General features: G+C 57.3%; 2 protein-coding genes across 2 annotated transcripts; both read right to left on the reverse strand.

The window, feature by feature from the left end:
- Positions 1-2,653: 2,653 nt before the first annotated feature.
- Positions 2,654-4,106, reverse strand: VOLCADRAFT_60205 (uncharacterized protein; the record flags this gene model as incomplete). Its single annotated transcript, XM_002950349.1, has 5 exons — positions 2,654-2,871; positions 2,993-3,067; positions 3,155-3,296; positions 3,626-3,841; positions 3,900-4,106. The coding sequence occupies 5 exons, from the start codon at positions 4,104-4,106 to the stop codon at positions 2,654-2,656; spliced, it is 858 nt and encodes a 285-aa protein (XP_002950395.1).
- Positions 4,107-8,654: 4,548 nt separating this feature from the next.
- On the reverse strand, positions 8,655-17,417 carry VOLCADRAFT_90728 (uncharacterized protein; the record flags this gene model as incomplete). Its single annotated transcript, XM_002950350.1, has 14 exons — positions 8,655-9,508; positions 9,847-9,943; positions 10,147-10,252; positions 10,663-10,772; positions 10,956-11,165; positions 11,477-11,937; positions 12,460-12,745; positions 13,064-13,287; positions 13,365-13,432; positions 14,566-14,660; positions 15,277-15,405; positions 15,715-15,902; positions 16,384-16,608; positions 17,390-17,417. The coding sequence occupies 14 exons, from the start codon at positions 17,415-17,417 to the stop codon at positions 8,655-8,657; spliced, it is 3,081 nt and encodes a 1,026-aa protein (XP_002950396.1).
- Positions 17,418-18,627: the final 1,210 nt, after the last annotated feature.

Here is an 18,627-nt window from a genome sequence, read left to right on the forward strand (position 1 = left end):
GAAACCTATCCTCCTTTACCGTGTTCTCGAGTCTATCACAACATGACCAAAACCGCATATCTGCACTGTATCTATGACTTAGTTCTCCTAGTTCGCCAGCGCCCAAGCGTGCCTCTCTCAGTTCTTCTCGTGAATAGCCACGAACCAATCCCATTGCTGGGACGGCGATAGGCAAAACCGCCCAACCCAAGCGCCGCCATACAGTCCTGCAAGCGTAAAGATTGGCAAACTGCTAACTGCGACAAAAGTGCAATGATATGGTATTATTTATACCTTCCCTGCACAACACATAGAACCTTTCGACACTGCACCTACAAACGTCAACCAGACTGCCATAGGGCCCGCATGCACCCGTCTTCAGACCTATGCTAACGCCTGATGCCAACACCGCCACACTCAAGACTGACTGCTGATGCAGTTGAGAGGCACCAAGTGAAGGCAGCAAGCAGCAGGAAACGGAAACACAGCCACTGCGTCAGCGTCCCGTTTGGTCCTTGCCCCCTACACAGCCTCCCTACACAACCTCCCGGAGGAACGCATCCGACGCGGCTGAGTTGTGAACATCACTCGAAATGCTGGCAGCGAGCCCATGAGCAGGCGCGGCTGCACCGCCGCCACCGCGGCTCCGGCTGCGTCGTTGAATAGGCTGCGGCAGGCTCGCCTCGTGCATGCCAGCTTGCAGCAGCTGCATCCAGCCAATAGCTCCCCGGGCCGGGGAGCTCACCGCCAGGCCTGTGCCGCTGCTGGTGCGACGCAACCGTCGGAGAAGGCCTGTGCTGGCCCCAGTTGCAGTCGCGTGCGCCGTGCGGCCGCAGAGCGACGGCTCGCGCTCTTGTGTGGAGCCCAGCAACACCTCCGCCGCCAGGCTGCCCAAGCTGCTCGTGGACAGCTGCGATGAGGGTACCGGGTGCAGGCCCTGACTTGAAAACCGCGGGCCGCGTCGGCGCTTGAGCTCGGGGGGCGTTTCGTAGTGCTCCGCCTGGTACTCGGCAACGGACGTTAGGTCAGATAAGTCGGCGAAGGAGCGCTGGGCAGCATGGCAGGTTGACCGTTGTAGCCCGGCATGGCGAGCCACCCCGGAAGGAGCAACAATGATGGACGGGGGAAGTGCCGCCGCCGCCAGCTCCCGTTGCATGATCGTAGCACTGGCTCCCAGGGAGCCAACCGCGCTGGAGTTGTCCAGGAAGGTCATGGGGACAGAGCCCGCGCGGGGCTCCCGGCTCCCGTGGTGGCGCCGTGCGCGGTTGATGATGACACGGCTGCGTAAATGGTGTGCAGGAGTTGCCTTTGTGGCCGCAGCCACAGGGGTGCCGCCCCTTGCCGCGGCACAGGACGCGAGTCCTGCGGCTTTTACGATGTATGGTACAGCGCCAACGGAGGCGGACAGCGGGGTGCTCGGCTTGGTGGCTGGTGATCGCTTGGTGACGACGGCGGCGGCGGCACCGCTCTCAGCAGCTGGTGCCGGCGCAGCGGGAGAGCAGTCCATGGGTGACAACGATGATGCGGCTACAGCCGTCGCTGGGGGCGCCACTGCTGTCGTAGATCGTACGGCGCCACATCCACCGGCGGCGGCAGCAATGGGTGTCATACACACCGCCTCCACCTTGATTGGCTCTGGCGTCGTCAAGGTCGCGGCCAGGGCGGCTGCAATGCCACCGCTCGGCAAGCGGGCGCCTAGAGTAGGCAACTCACCACTGGGCGCTGACTGCGGCGATGCCAAGGGGGAGGTTGAACAACGTCGGGCGGCCAGGGCGATGGGGCCCAGCACCTCCCGCTCATGCGCCTCATCTAACTTGGCCGCCAGACGCAGCACCTGCGGCATCAGGTCGATGTAGCCGCCGTCGCCCTCAAATGGGTTGCCTCGTATCGTGGCCGTCAAAGCTGATACCCGGGCACGAGACAATGGCCGCACGGGCGCCGCTGCCTGCACGCCGCTGATCCGTCGCGGTGGTTGCACGGCGGGCGCCTCGCTGACCCTGGGCACGGGGGGCACACATGTCGAGGCTGCCATGGTTGCTGTTCCTTGAGCCTCGGACGCCACCACAGCTGCGCTGCAGGGGCTCGTATCATCGGGCGGCGATGCGGGGATTACGGCTTGGGGATCCAGGTCCATGCTCCCAGAAGATGACAGCCAAGGTTTAAAGTCATCGTCCGTGGCGTCGATCGCTGCCGCAGCCGTTGCTGCTTGCAAACGCATTGCCGCGGCGGCGGCCACCGCGGCCGCTTCCGCTGCCTGCCTGGCGAGCTGCGCCTGGCGCAGGTCCTCGAACAGCGGCATGGCCTGCAGCTCCTTGGCCGTGGGCCGGCAGCCCGGGTCAGGGTGTAGGCAGGCCCTCAGAACCTCAGCTAGAGCTGGACAGGCAGCAACTTTGGAGATCCTGCACCGAATCAAGCAGGAGAGGGTAAAAGTCACCCAGCTGTTGGGCCGTGTGTGCAACCGTGGCTGCGAAACTGCATCCCCAACGCGCACGTGGAGGAATGCAGTCGCCTGGTAACAGCTGACGCCAGATAGCATAAAACCACGTGCGATTCTAACAACTGTCTATCCTATACTGTGCACGGTTTAGATATGCGCCCGTCGCTTGACTGACAATTACCAGGTTACAAGTTCCAAAGCCTGCACAAGTCACATATAAAATACTAGCTTCGCCGTTCACGCGCCGACCCATCCGGCATACCTGTCCAGCAGCGGCCCTCGCGCCCGTGCCTCCTCCAACTTTGCACGCTGCTGCCGGGGCAACAGCTGCAGCAGCTTCTCCTGGGCGCGAGATAGTTGGCCGATCATTGCCACCACACAGCTCAGCTGGTCGAGCTCGTTCTGTCCGCCGGCCATCAGCGGCTTGCCAGTAACCAGCTCGCCTAGGATGCAGCCTGTGAGGGGGCGCCGTACGGAGTATTGTTGATTTGTTTTGGTCAAAGGAAACAAACCTACAGCAGAGAAACAGCAGTCGCTTCTCGAAAGAGCATTCCGTTATCCGCCAAGCGTACGTACCGAGAGCCCAAATGTCGCTTGCCGCCGAGCCTGGGGCGCCCAAAAGAGACTCTGGCGCGCAGTACCAGCGGCTGGCTGCCGCCGTCACCTTGGGCATCGAATCCACCGTGTTTGCGAAGGCGGAGGGCGCAGGTTCTGGCGAAGCGTGCCCGGGGATGATACAGACCTCGTCCGTGCGAAGCGCCTGAGTGGAGTCATCACCACCACTAAGAACCACGCTGGTTGCGGATCCAAAGTCGCAGAGCTTGCTGTTGCATTGGGCCGTTAACAGCACGTTTGCCGGCTTGATGTCCCCGTGGACCACCTGCACATACAGCGAGGTGGAATCTGGTGAGCGAGTATCGGTGGCTCGGCATCGAAGGAAATTGTTAGGGAATGTGTGTGTGTGTGTCAAAAAATAAGTGCGGCTGTAGATAAAGCAGCACGAGGGAGCATCAACCGATTCTATGCCCTGTACCGTTTTGCACGCGCATGGACTTGTGAAACCGTCATGTCAGGACGGCGACTACTAATGAACACGAATGGGATGTGATTGATTAAGGGAAGAAACAAGGACTTCATTCACCTGCCAGGCATTCCAAGCGCACTCCAGTCCCCGACTAGCAGGGGAAAAGGGCTTGCTGTCACTCTTACCTTCTTGCCGTGAATGAGCTCCAGAGCAGAGGCCAATTGGAATATGACAAGCTTGGCCTTCGGCAGGGGCAGGCCTCGTGGATTTAATAGGAGCTCCCGTGACAAAGAGTGCTCAGCGTGTTCCATGACCAGATAGATGACTCCGGAAGTCAATCCTTGATGTGCTTCAAGAAGTGTAACACAGTTCTCGTGAGCGCATGCTCGCATAATCGCCGCCTCTTGTAAGATCTATGATGCACGAAAGACCGCAGATGTCACAGTTATGATCACCGACCTGCAGGTATGTCAACGGCAACTGTAGCCGTACCTGTGGAACTGTAGAGCCCTCGAGCTTCTTAACAGCAACAATTGCTCCGGACGCAGTGTCTCTGCACTTGAAAACCGTACTATTAGCGCCAGCTCCATTCCGACCCAGTAACTCGAACCGCTGCAAAGCACATTCAGCAGAGTCGTTAGAGCATCCATCCGCCAACAAGCCCATAAATGTGGGCAAAACGTTATCCCCACCACGCAGATAGTAATATTGTAATTGTCGAGGAGGATAAAAGGAACGATGCAGCCTGACGCACACCGTGTTCCACAAAACGTGAGCCACGTTGCCTTGAGGGGGAACTGACAGGGGCTGGCGGTTGAAGCCCACCTGCATTTTGATGGCTGGCTGGACGTTTCACGTGTAGAACAAGAAACTGGATAATGGAAAGCCTCCTCTAGGATCGTAAGGCCGCTAACGCGTCACCTCTTCAGAAACGAGGTGACGCACGTGCTTTATATTAAGGTGGAGATTTATATTGGAAACTTATGCTGTTCCGAAAATAACAGCAAGTAATCGATCGGAAGGACTATATAAGCAAAAGCTTCTAAATCTAGCGTCGTACAAGCACCTTCCCAGCCAAGGAGCATCAGGAAGCAGCATATGCGTTTTACCATCTGGGGTTCATGAAAATAACACTGAATTACTGCAAGTGTCAAATGCTACATACTGTTGCATTGCATGCGTTTTGCAGTACTGAACGTGACCCACAACCCCAGTTAAAGTCTCAGGAGGTAACAACCAACCCGCATATAGAACTAAAGTCATAAATACTGTTTTCTTTTACTTTCCCTTTGGACAATCTTAATCTTGGGTCATTGACTGCTAGCTAGTTTAAATGTTAATAGTTGCAGATACGTCCTTTGGAAGATATTCCCAATGGCATAAAATACGCCGTATTCATCCTTACTCAACTTGACCTGTATGTTGTTTTGCATATTGCGTTGCAACCATTTTGCCGTGGCTTAGTTGTGGTTCTTGTTAGTCGTTGAGCCAATTCCTACAAGGAACCCTAAGCCCGAATCGTTTGCCGATGCCTGCAACCCGTGTTGCAAAGCAACGCTTGCAGTGGCTGCATAACAACGGGGCTATGCAAATTTAGTGTTTGGCTTTTGTTACTTGTAGAAATCTTCTTGCCTTGCCAAGTTGCCATTTGCCAGCGTTGTTGGGAAAAACTTTTGATATGCTGCTCGCCAGCCCGCTGACGATGCCTCAAGCAAATTGAAGACTTACAAGTGCTTTAGAAGTCCGCTACGACGGCTCCCGAGCATTCTCCCCTGTTTCGGCAGGAAAACCTGATAGGGCCAGGGCCCGTCTTGCGTTGGGCCACGGCTGATGCAGCAGCAGCGTAATGGCATTGATGGGACGCCTTGAACCTGCGCTGTGGTGGCAAAACCGTTAACCAACGAAGGCAAGCCCCGTGCCTGGTGACTCCTCCTTGGTTGCGCAGTAGGAAGGGTACATGCTGACAAGCGAGCCAGCAACTGTAGCAGCTGGCCGCTGAAAAGGCCTCTCGAGATGCTGGTGGTCGCGCTACGCGCGTATTTATAGCGCCGTACTGTGTACCGGCTGCTACATCCCCCCCCTTTGAAGGGGTCCGTCCCGGGCAACCGAGGATTACTTCGATGAGATCTTCGTTCGCCTTGACCAAACCACACCAAGCTTGCCTATGATGCTCGATATTGACGGATGAGGAGGAAGAGGAAGAAAGGAGGAGGCGATGGACGGCAGTGAACACCTGACGGCGAAAGAATGTTTACACCGTTGCGGCACTACGATATTACGAAGAGCTTATGACCTATCGTTGGCCGTATATAACATCGCGGATAATATACGAAAAGCAGAGGAAACAGCACGTTTCCTGCAATTTGTCGGAAAGCAGCACTGACGGAGCGCAGAACGACATCTACAGATCACCGCAGAACGCACAGCACTACGCACGGCAAATTGTTCCCACAGACGACAAGGTAACAACTAGTACCATAGTATTCAGGACATGCGCACTGGCCCTGTGTCCTCTTACGCGCACGCACATACACACGCACATACACACGCACACCTGTAAGCTAACACCCACTAACAATAACCCGGCAAAAACTACTAACGGGTCGTTAACCTGTCAACTGATTCATAATGCACATTGAAGGCGAGGTACAACTAAGAAACACGCCTGGGCGAGTTGTGATCAACAACTAAATCAGCAGGTCATTCGGCCAAGCCAGGTGCTCACAGAGGTACGGCTGACGGTATATTGGGAACAGAGGAACGCGGCGCTGCTTTGCCCTGCTACGCCCGTTGTGCAGTTCTATTCGGCAGTCGTCCGGGCTGCTTCGGGACGCGAAGCACGGAATGAATGAATGGGCCCATCTGATTGCCCCACTTGCTTAGCGCGGCGGCACCTGGTCCGGCTCAGCGTCTCTCAAGACGCGCACACGAAACATATTTAGTTGTTTCCCTTGCTAAGCAGGCGGGCGCGCTCCACGGTGCACCTAGCTTACCAGGCAGCAGTACGACACCGGCGCAGTGCGGTCATCACTGACTCTCAAAAATGACCCCCAAAAGCCCCCATAACAATCAAGTGCATGAGGACATGCGATACCAGACCAAGATTAGACGTCTGGACTAATGAACGAGAAGGGGATGGAGTTGGCCCTCTTACGTCGGTAATCACATGGCCAACTCATGAATGGAAGTACAGCCGAGTTTGCCATACAGCCTAGGCCGGCCAGCAATGGCGCTGGTGACGGTGCTTATGACGGATAATGTATGTGACATAGAACCGCGAAGCATTACCCCTGCTGTGATCATGGACATATATAGACAAGCACAGACATAGATACGCTACATATCAACAGTTAAGTTTGACCCACATCGAGAAACACGCACACGCACAAACACACGCACAAATGAACAAACAGTCCTCGCTCGGAAACACGAGTGCGCGGTAGGTGGGATCCATCCACCTTGGAGTTTCGGATCCCCTATAGGGGGTATCATAACCTATTATGTGCACCATCAGGAGTTAGAAGCGACACGCAATCATGCTTCCCATATCCATTATCGCCGCCCACGCAACCACCCCATCGTTTTACGCATATGTAGTGAGATCAGATCGCCCAGCCGTGAATTATCAGCAGGGGAGATTATGAGCGCCATTCCTGATCATGCGCGCCATGTGACTGGGGATGTGTCAAGCAAAATAACCGAACGCTTCCACACAGCGCGAAACTAGTGTGTTTGCTTACAGTAAACCCATGTCTTCATACTGGTTGAATACGCAAGCAGGAATGCTTCCGATATGCGGGTGTGCCAAAGCCGCGTTAATTTTTCGAAACAACCTAACGAGGCGCCGCATTCTCAGCGGTTCGAAAAGTCCCTTCGTCCCGACAGCCCTTTGCGGCCGCCGTTTGCCTACGAAAACAATCCAATCGGGACCACCCTCCCTTATTGATTGCCATCATTTGAAGGTTACGCCGCGCAGGCAAATCCACATCCTCCGGCAAGCCCGCTATAAAGAAAGAGAAGCTAGTCTTCATCTTTCCAACCACGGGGAGTTAAATCTCGGGGGGGGGGAGCTCTCCCGCTCATCCTTCCCAGCACTAGAGTACTAGTGTCGTACTCCAGGGCCCAGAACCTGCATCGCGCTCATTTCACGTCAACCATAAACCGATTCGCTCCTCCAACACTAACCGGCTGGACAACCGAAACGATTGCGTTAGCAACCGTACGAACGACCGTATGAATACAAGCCTGCGGAAAAAAATTAAAGCGCATGATGTGCTGAACGCTCACATTTCCTGTCGCATTCCCCGTGTCGAATACATCCAGAAGCCATGTCATGTGCGCGCATCCGCAACCCGGCGAAACAAGTTCACCATTATTATATAAACGGTAAATATCTCTTATCTGTTCCTGGCAGGCGGCTTTGTCCTGAATCCGTGTCCTAAACATCTTCGCAGATCAGAAAGTACATCGAGACATTGCGATACGGCAACCGCCATAAACATTGTCCGAACCACATCCGAAAGTAATCATAAATATTATGACCGACCCAGGAGGTTTCTCCGCTGAGGTTCGGAGGCTCATAAGCTACAAATACCTAAGAAGGATTTGCAACGCCACCTTTCCGAACAAATAGTGATTTTGTTGATGTAAAAAAGGCCCATTGTAGCGATCACGCGTTTCCAGCGTTTCCCATGAAAATTGTGTAATATAAGCGCGCCCTGCCCGAAACCGTCCCAAACCCGTCTTTCCTCGAGCCGTTTGGTCCTTTAGCCCCCTTTCCCGAATCGCATATTTCTGCAGTTGCTGCTGTTGCTGCAACATCCAGGTTGCTGCTACGGCGTAATGCTGCTACAGCCAAACGACGGCATACATCTCAACTCGCAACCTTTCTTTTCAACGAGTACACGTTTCCTGAGGGCCGCCAATCCGCCTGTCCGTCCCCGCCCGCCATGAGGCACACGCTACCTCCCCGACCCATGCACCTATACCTTTCAACCGGGAACCGCACCTTTCCAGCGCAAGATCACTACCGCCTCCTCGCCCCAAACCCATTCGGCTCAAGCAGCAGTACACCCTAAAACCCTTTCCTCCATCCTCCTCCCCTTCCGGCATCTCCCTAGTCCCCTAGTCACCATCCAGCGGGATCCGGCCAAGTCCATGCGCTGGTCAGCCCTGCTCTCATCTTCACCGCTCGGGACCTCCGCACGACTAACCTCACATGTCCTGCAGTCGAAGGTGCGCCAGCGCCGCCCGAGCGTACTCCTCAGCGAGGCTCTCAGTGCCCACCCGCCCAGCGCGGCCCGCCGCCACCGCGGCGGCCGACGGTCTCATTGGCGACTGATCCTGACCCGTGGGTCCGCCGATGGGAGGCTCAGGCCCGCCACTGCCTCCGTCACCCCTGTCCGAAAAGGCGTCCAGCGGCATCCATCCTGAACCCCCACAGGTACGGGATGAGGAAGCCGTAACAGAACGGCGGAGGTTGACGCCGGAGCCGGCGGCGGCGGTGGCAGTAGCGGCGGCGGCGGGGGCGGCTGCATCAGCCGCGGAGCGCGCACTGCGCCGTGGCGGTGATGGCAACTGTGTCGACGATACCTCCGGAGATGATCGCCATAGTTGCCTCCGTTGCACCTCTTGCGATAGCAACATCTGCTGCTGCTGCGGATCCTGCTGTTGGTCGCACAGGGAGGTGATGTCAGGCGGCGAGCCCGCCGCCACCACAGCCGCAGCCGCGAAGCTGTCGGCCAGGCTCTTCGTTACGCTGCTGCCGGCAAGGATGCGAACGCGCGTACTGCCGCCACCACCGTCGCCGCCGCTGAAGCGGCTCAGCGACCGGGGCTGGGAACTGCTGCCGCTACCTTCACCCCCGCCTCCGCCGGCAGCCTGGCAGCTCGCCGCCGGTGTGGCGTTCAGGGAGGCGGCTGCCGAGCTGATGCCGCTGTTGACGGTGTAGCGGCTGCCGCCGCCGCCGCTGGCAGATGATGAGCCGGTGCCGCCGCCGCTGCGAGACGTCGTCGCAGCGGCCGATGAGGACGCCACGCTGATGGACCATGCGGTTGGACTCATGAACCCTGAGTGCACGAGTGGGCAGACAATCCCTTAAATAACCACATCGGGGACAGCAGCAGTGACAGCAGCAGCAGGATGCTGATGAAATGGGACAAGGCCAGGGGGAGACAGAGGGAGGCGACTGAGGGAGGCGACGGCGGTGACAAGAGGGAATGATCCTTCCTTCTACAACGTCATATACACCTTGTGGAGAGCACGTCCTAGCTAGGCAACTTGCGAGAAGGCGCCCGAGACTGCTCTTTCCCCGGCTCCCCTTCGATGCGTGGCCCCCTAAGAGCAAACTGAGCAAACACAGGGAGTGGGAGTGTGCGCCCTCAAGCCGCACAAGCGGGTGACTCACTGCATTGCACTCTGGCCAGCTGAGCCGCCTCTGCCATCTCGTCCCGCACCAGTAGAGCAGTGGAGGTGAGCACGTGAAGGGCCCCCTGCCAACAGGCCTGAATGAACGGGTGTGGAGAGGAGAGCGAGTGCTGATAATAGAAAGATGGAGGAGCGGTGCGGGAGCGGGAGAGAGGATAAACTCAGAACACGCAATGTTTAGGGGCTCTCAACGTAAGCGCATAAGGCCCAATAATGACTCACAAGCCCTAGTAATTTCCTCCTACCACTCACTGTTTATCACCCACCCACAACCACTCACCCGTAGCTCCACGTGGTTCCGGAGCAACGTCTGTCCCGCCTCAGCGGCCTGAGAGGAGCTCATACCGGCAACCTGGGCGTCGTGAGACAAGGTGGCGGTGCGGCGGCTGCGGGGAAAAGGGGTGAGGGCGGGAGCCGGGGGACACGGCAGGGAGATGTGAGGCCAAGAGAGGCGGAGGTGCCGACGGGGGGAGGCCGCATTGCACCGGGTTTACGTCGCGGCCGGGTCAGATCCAGGTGAGGTCGGGTCAGGGAGCTGGCGAGCACGGCGCCTCATCCTTCCTCTCCCCATTTTCCCCCACCCCACCCCACATCTCCAAAAAATCCCAAAACCCTAGCTCCTACCCGCACTTACCCTCTTGGCATTGCAACCCATACGGCTCCTCTCATCCCACTCAGGCCCTCAGCCCTCCGCGGCTCCCGTTCCCGCACCCCCCGGAGACCTGCCTGGGGCCCTCCCCTGGCCCTACCCATGCCCCCAGGTTCCCCGCGCTCCGCCCCTCGCCCCTCTGCTCACCGCATGCCCTCCTCGAACGCGGTGGCCAGCTGCCGGAGGGACCCCAGCTGCTCCACCGCCTGGTTGTGCACGCGGATGAGCTCCTGGAGCAGCAGCCAGGCGCGGCGGACCTGGGCGGGGGGGAGGGGAGGAGGTGGGAGGAGGAGGACGGAAGCAGAAAGGGTTGGGGAAAAAATGAAAATTGTGGACGAGCAAACAGAACCTCATCATTATGCAAAATTTAAACAACCAACAATGCAAACGTCCAAACTTCCCCTCCTCCTCCTTCCCTTTCCCCCTTTGCTGCGACGCACCTGGGGACTCAGACAGTCGGGGAAGTGCCGGGCCGCATGGCCTCCTTCTCCTACTCCTCCCGCTGCTGCTGCCGCCACCCCTAACCCCACCCGCTGCTGCTGCTCCGCCCCCAGTAGCCCCGGAGCATCCAGCTGGGGGTCCAATCTAAACTCCAGGGTGGGCGACTGGTCGGGGCCCCCGCGGAAGAAGACCTCGGGGCGGTAGCGCTCCTGAAGAAGCAGAGGAAACACAGTTCCGTGGGGGACCCGGGAACACAACGCAACAAAACACGGCATGGGAGGCAAAGAGACACAACAGCATGGCAATATGTGCCGGGGGACACAGCAGGAGTCATGACACGCCATCACGGACTGGCTGGGCCGATAAATACGTCATCCGCAAATCACATGTGAATCACACGTGCGGTACATACTAAAACTGACATCAACGAATTGCTAACTGACACTAACGGACCAGGAGTTCCTAATCCACCGCTGCCCTCGTCATCCGCAACACACGTACATACACACACACAGCCCACCAGCGCGTCGTCGCCTCCGGCGGCCCCCACAATGTCCCGCAGCTCCCCCAACACGTGGGTCAGCAACGCGGCGAAGCTGGCAGGTCCAGGGGCGGCGGCGGCGGCGTGCGCCAAAGAATGTACGGCTCCGTTAACGGCCTCCACCGCCCGACCCAGCAGGAGGCGGCAGGGAGGGGGCAGCGATCGTATGGCTGCGTCTGCGGCTGCCTGGGGTTCGTACGGCGGCTTGGCGGCAGTGCGGTGCGAGGTGCGTTGCTTGTGTTGGCGGAGAGCTGCGCCAGCGCCCAAGGCGGCGGCGGTGCTGCTGCCTGCTGCGGATGGGCTGCTGTTGGGATTTAAGGTAGCGCTCGCTGCGGCAAGATGCTTGGTGGCGGCGGCTGCTGCTGCGGCGGCGGCGGTGCCCGCAAGCGCCACCGTGCGTGGCGAGGTGGTCACTACGGCGTGTGGGCAGCCGTTCAATCCTGCAGAGGAGGGGAAGCGGGAGCAGGGGAAGAGGGAGATCGGACAGCCAGGAAGTGAAAAATACTTCAGCTCTGAAGCTATCTTGGAACGATGGGACTCAGGATTGTACGGGGCGCAGGAGGGAGCGGAGCGGGAAAGACGAACCACGAACGAGTGAAGCTGCTGCCAGGGCAAGAGTGTACAAGAAGCAGAACTGCCCAAAAGGCGTTCTTGAAGGCAGCGACCTCGGGATGATGTAGTGAAGATGATGTCGGAAAAACTACCTACCTAGCCGCCAGGACTAAAAAAGCGCGGAAAAAACAGTAATGCCAAGCGGGAGCGGGAGAGGACGTGGCTACGCAGTAGGGATGTACACCAATGCAGCCCAATCAACACCACCTCGCGTGAGACAAGACGTTTCCGTACCGCCGCTTTCCTTACCCACCAGCTCCACACATATAAAGGCTCACTCAGCTACCCACCCACCCGCTCAACCCCACCCACGCCTCCGTGCCCCCACACTAGGTCCTCAACCAGCTCACCGGTCAGCTTCAAAGCCGCCGCCAGCCGGCCGTTGGCGTCGTGGAATGCATGTCGCGCACCCGTCAGCCTGCCGGCGTTCAGGCAGGTCGACTGGTCCAGAACGGTGACGGGCAAGAACCCGCGAGGTAGACCGGCGGCACCCCCTGGCGTCGCCGCCGTCGCCGTCGTCGCGGCCATGGTGGCGGCGGCGGCAGAGCTTGCCGTCCCTCCCTCAGCGCCCGTCTGAAGCGCCGGCTCGGGTTTCAGCAGCCTCACACGGAAGGCAGACGTGCCGTGGGCCTCGGCCTGCCGAGGTTGGTAGGGCGGTGAGCACGGGGAAAGGGTATGGGGAATGGGGCGGATACAGGGGGAGGAGGCGCGAGGACTGAGGAGCCCGGCTCTTGATTGAGGAGAGTGCGCTGCGCGGCGTGAGGTGTTTCACGGTGAGGAGAATATATCCTTCTAGTCAGGGAGCATTGTTAGGGAGGTGCGTGGGGTGGGGAAAGGGGTTGCGCACTGGGGAAGCAAGGGCAGTGATGTTATGTCACAGGGATTCGCCGCGATGCGCGTACACACGATAGAGGCTCGATTACCGAAGTAGGTATATGAAGGTGGTCAACTCACCTTATGGATATGCAAGGCCAGGAGGTAGTCTTCGCCGAGCGCGGTGCGCATGTCAAGCATCGTCTGGTTAAACGCGTCTACGACGGGCTCAGCGGGTTGATCCGGTGCCTTCGGAACCAAGGTGCCAGATGAGCTGAGCGCATAAAGAGAGCCGTTGATGCCCACTTTGCTGACGAAGGCATCCGCGAGGTCTTCCAGGCATTGTGCAAGTTGTGCATCGAGGACTGCGGGACAGAAGCCACAAGCCTGCTCAGGAACGTTGTTGGTTATGCTACGTTTTAAGCAGTGCTTTCCGACATACCTGCAAGTTTGCCAGACCGCGTCAAGTCCCGACCACGGAGGCGCGCCGCTTCGGCGACCTCAAGCGGCCTGCCCAAGGCCGAAAGTAGCTGGACGGTGAAGATGTCAACATTAGATGAAAGCGAGAGTAATAAGCTGAAACCCCCTTGCAATAATCCGGTCGCAAGCCGGACATCAAGGAGAATGCCATTAAGGGAGTCATTTAAGGAGCACGCAGTGCTCGCGAACTGAGCTGCCTGCTCGACGAGCGCATCAACAGGACCAATGCGGATTTTTTCAACTATGGGTGGCCCAACCAAATCACAAGCTGAGTATGCGGGCCTTGGGGGGCATGTCAACCCGTGCTCCGTTATCTTCCCCCCGGATGACGAACAACCAGCTCCCATGGAAGCTAGCGAACCGTAGTGCACCACAAAATTGCTTCCAGCATTGGGCTTGAGGTTTGTTCAACCTTGAGCCCGTCGCGAGGTGACCATGCAAGTCGCCTCGAGGGGCTTGTCCGTTCATACCAACAAACCACCATTCATGCTGACATAAGGCGCACGGAATAACTCTTCTTTGGAGAAACCCTTATTCTCATCATCTAAAATCTAGCTGTCAGACAATTCCGTACAACCCTGTGAAGCATAACTGGGAGTTTAAGACTCATAATGCATACATCAACACTACGGCTACAGAGGATTATCTGAATATCGACAGTTGTCGTACGGAACCTGAAACTGATGCCTAGGTACATACTCCAACGCGCTGCACACTTTATGCCCCTTGGTTAATAGCGGTAAAATAGCGCGTCCACGAGTCGAGTTAACTACTCAACAACTAAAGAGAAAACCTAACAATGCAGGTAATGTTGTTGAGCGCACTTTCCGAGGCGCTTTCCCCCAACCTCATGTCGCCGTACAGAGCAAGAAAGCGTGTCAGGAAGTGTGCAAACGTTTGTACCTTAGAGCAACTTACTATTTTTCCTTCAATAGCCATTTATAGCTTGCAGCTGTAACTATAACAGCCGTACAAGATATGGACGTGCTGTCGCCACAGTTCGGGAGGACTCCGAGGACCTCCTCAGCCTCTTGCGAGTGATACCGCACCTGGCCAACGCAAGAGAGTACTAGGGTTTCGCCAGAGGTCACACAATCGATCCCTGAGTGAGGCCTCCCTTCCTGTTGTAGGGAAGCCGGTGTTGCTGCAGCAGCTTGACTCACTCAAACACTTCTACGAAAATCCGCAGCGTAGCAGCAGCCATGTCAGCAGGGCGAGCCCTCTCAGCAGGGTCGCCGCCACAGTTCTCCGCACCGGCCTGGGTGACAAGACAGAGAGAGCCAGGTCCAGGCGTTAAATCGGGCACGAAGCCAGTCACTCATTCACTCAGTGAATTAGCCAGTCTGCCTGTACGTCTGTGCGTCCGTATGTAGTTGTGTATGCCATCCAGTGGGTATGTATCAATTCATAAGTGCTCGTCCAGCAGCGGCTGCAGCGGTGCCCTGCGCCAGCGGCGACCTCCTGGAGCACGTCTCTCCCATTGTACGTCTTGCTCTGTGTGCATATAAGGGGTTTGAGGGGAAGAGGGAAGCCAAGTCAGAGGGATGTGGAAGGCGGAGGAAGACAATGAATCCCAATAAATCGCAACCGGACAGTGATCAGCAAGACACCGAATCGGCGACATACACGTTTCTTCTAGTCGCCCTCCTCCTTCCTCACTGCCTTTCAAGGAACGGCAAGTAAGGGCGCTTATGCCGGTGCGCACTGCCATCAAAATGCGATCTACCACTGTAAGCCGTTGTTACGCTAAACAATACAAAAAAGAGGAGGCTGCGGAGTTAAGAAAGGAGAACTCTCACTCTATTACGCTACAGAGCAATAACCCCGAGGTTCTTCCATTAAGCGACTGCCCCACCAGTCATCCAACCATCCACCTTACCGTACAGAGCCAGAGCTTTCTTGAGACACCAACCCCCCTCCGCCAAATAGAACCGCGCTGTGGCGGGGTCCACTTGCCGACTGCGGCCCAACAGCGCCACCAGCTTCCCCTGGAACGCCTCCTCCTGGGACGAGGCGGCGGCAGCCGGGAGGGGGGGAAAGACGAACCACGGGAGGGGGGGAGGGAGGGGCCGGGAGTCCCGTAGCACCAGTGGCCCCGCAGGCAGCGCAGCGGCACAGCGGCGCTATGGCTTACAGCACCGTCTCCATTGGACGTCTTTCCATTAGAACACGGCTAACCAACAACCGACAGAAGGTGTTTCTCAAGCGCTCCTTCATCCTTTCCGAACTCATAAATTGCCATGCACACGTCCCCGGCACCTGTGCGGAACTTGTAAGTTCAGAGCTATGACCCCTACCATACGGCACAGTACCTGGCCCTTCCGCAGCCAGCCGCCTCCACCCTCGCCGCTACCACCGCCGCCGCAGGTTTCGGAGCCCTGCAGCGCGGCCCGCGCGTCCTGCGCCTCCACGTCGCTCAGCAGTACAAGTAGCTCCCGGCAAGCTATCCTGCAGTAGTGCAACACCACTGGCGACCCAGCTACCTCGGAGCGGGTGGAGACTGGGAAGCCGTGCGGGGCCAGGCGGGCCGCACACAGACGAATCGGGGACGGGCGGGCGGAAAGGGAGGATGGATGGGGGACGTGTACGGAGAAGGAAGACGAGGAAGGCATGGGGCAGGGAGTTCACACAGGAGTCAGGAGTGGGGGACCGGCGCCAAGAGGGTTCGAGAGAACTGCGAGCTGCGGCATTGCGGGACTGGTGCCGTGGTGCGGTGCCGTGCGGTAGGTAGGGGTAAGGGTCACATACGCAGCATCTCAGGGCGCCTATGGCCGAAGCGGTGGCGCCTTGGTGCATGGCAGCGAGGTGGCGAGGTCTAGATGGAACCTTGCCGCCGGCCCTGAAGTTCCAACGTCCAGCTTTGAGGTTCTTCGCCCCGAAACCTAGCGCAAGCTGCTGTATATTTTTTCTAAATCAGTTATCCACCCATGCAACAACGCACCCCAGAACTCACCCACCCCAAAGTGGCCAAATGCGCCCACCTGGTATGAAGACTGCTTCCCTGGAGTGAAGGCTGTGATGGGATATAAGGTTGTTCAGCCGCATGATGGCGGTCACCTCACAGCCGTGTCGTACGGCCAGGCCAGTCAGTGTATCGCCGCGGAGGACCACGTGGCGCCGTACGAAATGTCCGAGAGTGGCCGTCTGGGGTCTCCCATGAAGGGGCGGGGCCAGGGGTGTCAGGGAGGAATGGTACGTGGCGGCAGCTGTGGGAAAGGCGGGTGTGGGTGAAGGGCGCCTGTACACGGCGGGCGTGCAGAGAGGAATTCTTCCCAGCTGTCGCAAAGCTGCGACCGGAAAGTTGCAACAGCAGTGATGGTGGGACTGCAAGGCGGTGGGCGTGTGCGTGAGATGGTGTTTTGCATCAGAAAGCTCTGAAAACCCTCCCGACCACTCGATCTTGGACACCGTACACACACAAACACCCTCTTATGTATGCTTGCCGTTCGCTACTCGCATTTCATGGTGACGTACGTGATGCTTCTTCATTCTGACGGCGCTACCCAACACGGCCCAACCTTCCAGCTCCGACCCACATCAAGCAGTGAGGGATTACGGGCCTCCCCGAGTAGGGCTCTCAGACTCCAATGCCGCATAAACGCTGCGCGCCGAACCTGCAGTGTTCCAAACGGGCGGATACGAACGCCAGCAGACGTCAAAAGGTGCGTCAGAGGAGGATTAGCAGCAACGACTGGGGCTTCAGCATCAGCGGGCAGTAGCAGCTGCAGCGGCGGTAGCGGTAACAGCACGGGATGGTATCGAAAAGGTTTGGCGTTAGTGGCACGCGGTGGCATGTCATGTGGCTTACATAATGTTTGTTTACCGACTTACGTTAAGCGATTAAGACGACGTTGTCATTTCGCATGCGCATGGCTAGACGGCCGTTTTTGGCACGACGGCCGAAGTTTAGCTACAGTCACAAGCCATAGCTACTGTAGGGCAAGAAGTGACTGCTGATACTCTGCGCAGGTGCTAACCGTTTCTCACCTCTGTGCTTGAAGCAGCCTCTCGCCATAACTTACATACAGCCTGAAAACCAAGCCAAAAAACATTATATGTAAGACAAAATGTTCAATTTATAGAGCAAGGAAGGAACTGTTAAGGTGAGCGAAATCGCTTCGTTAGGGTTGCAAGGAGAGGTGTCGGAGTGGCATTGCAAAAGCTATAACGCGCTATCGATACATTACACAGGCATATTTTAAAACACTGTATTCACCCGACAATGCGCAAGCTCTCGTAGTGCCAGACGTGAAAACACCACCGTGAGCGTTGCGTACAGGCTCGAATGGGAGGGGTTTTGTGGCAAGGATATGTGCCCCTTGTCTGTCGTGTGCACGTCCGTGGCTTTTAACTGCTGTTTTCCTGAAACAGACCTACGGGACGCCGGGGCAGACATTGATGCAGATGTAATCGCAAAGGGCAAGTGAAGTCCTTCGTGTCACACCTATCTGACCCTGCTAATGTCCATAAGGGAGCAGGCAGAGAACAAAGCAACAGTCCTGTACGGCGTTCTTGGGTCCGTTTGTCCGTTTGCTGGTTGGCTCTAGGCATAAGTTCTAACGTCATATTGCGATTTAGCTCATCGCTTAGGAAACCGCATGCAATAAGGTACCCATTTAATCAGTTTGGTCTGTTGTGCTGACTTTCCTCTAACCTGCAAATCTGATCCTTTGTACAGATCTGTGACTCTGGTTTGGACATTTTGTGAACCTCTCATTGGATTCCCAAGTTTAGGGTTAGGACTTTCCCCGGAAGACTGGCCTCAGTCAAGCAAGGGCCGCCAGGGCCCCCAGCAGCGACGGACGATTGGTTTGGCCTTGATAAGCTGGAGCATTTTGTCTTTTGCGTAAGTGATGTCCGTCATACCCAGCGCAACTGGCCTATCGCAGCTGGATTTTGAGCTGGGTGACTCTCCGTGCAGGGTCTCTGCACGCTGGTGACATACTTAGTCCTTAGACGACTCTACTGGGCTTATCGTGCAAGATTCACCTTCAGCATTCTGGGAGGTCTTGTTGTGGGGGTACTGAAGGAGCTCGGCGATTACCTGCGGGTGAGACCTTCGCAGGGATATTAATCCCCATCTTGGGCGTGTCGCGCATCTACACATCTAGATAGAACCCATAAAGACTTTCCCTCTTTACCGCTCAAGTTCAACCGCACCACCCAGGAAACCCATTGCTGATCCACCGCCTGTACCTCCTCCCCACCCGTGAAAACCGTGCTCT

The sequence above is a fragment of the Volvox carteri genome (genome assembly GCF_000143455.1).
Source record: "Volvox carteri f. nagariensis unplaced genomic scaffold VOLCAscaffold_18, whole genome shotgun sequence".
In the NCBI taxonomy this organism is placed as follows: Eukaryota; Viridiplantae; Chlorophyta; class Chlorophyceae; order Chlamydomonadales; family Volvocaceae; genus Volvox; species Volvox carteri.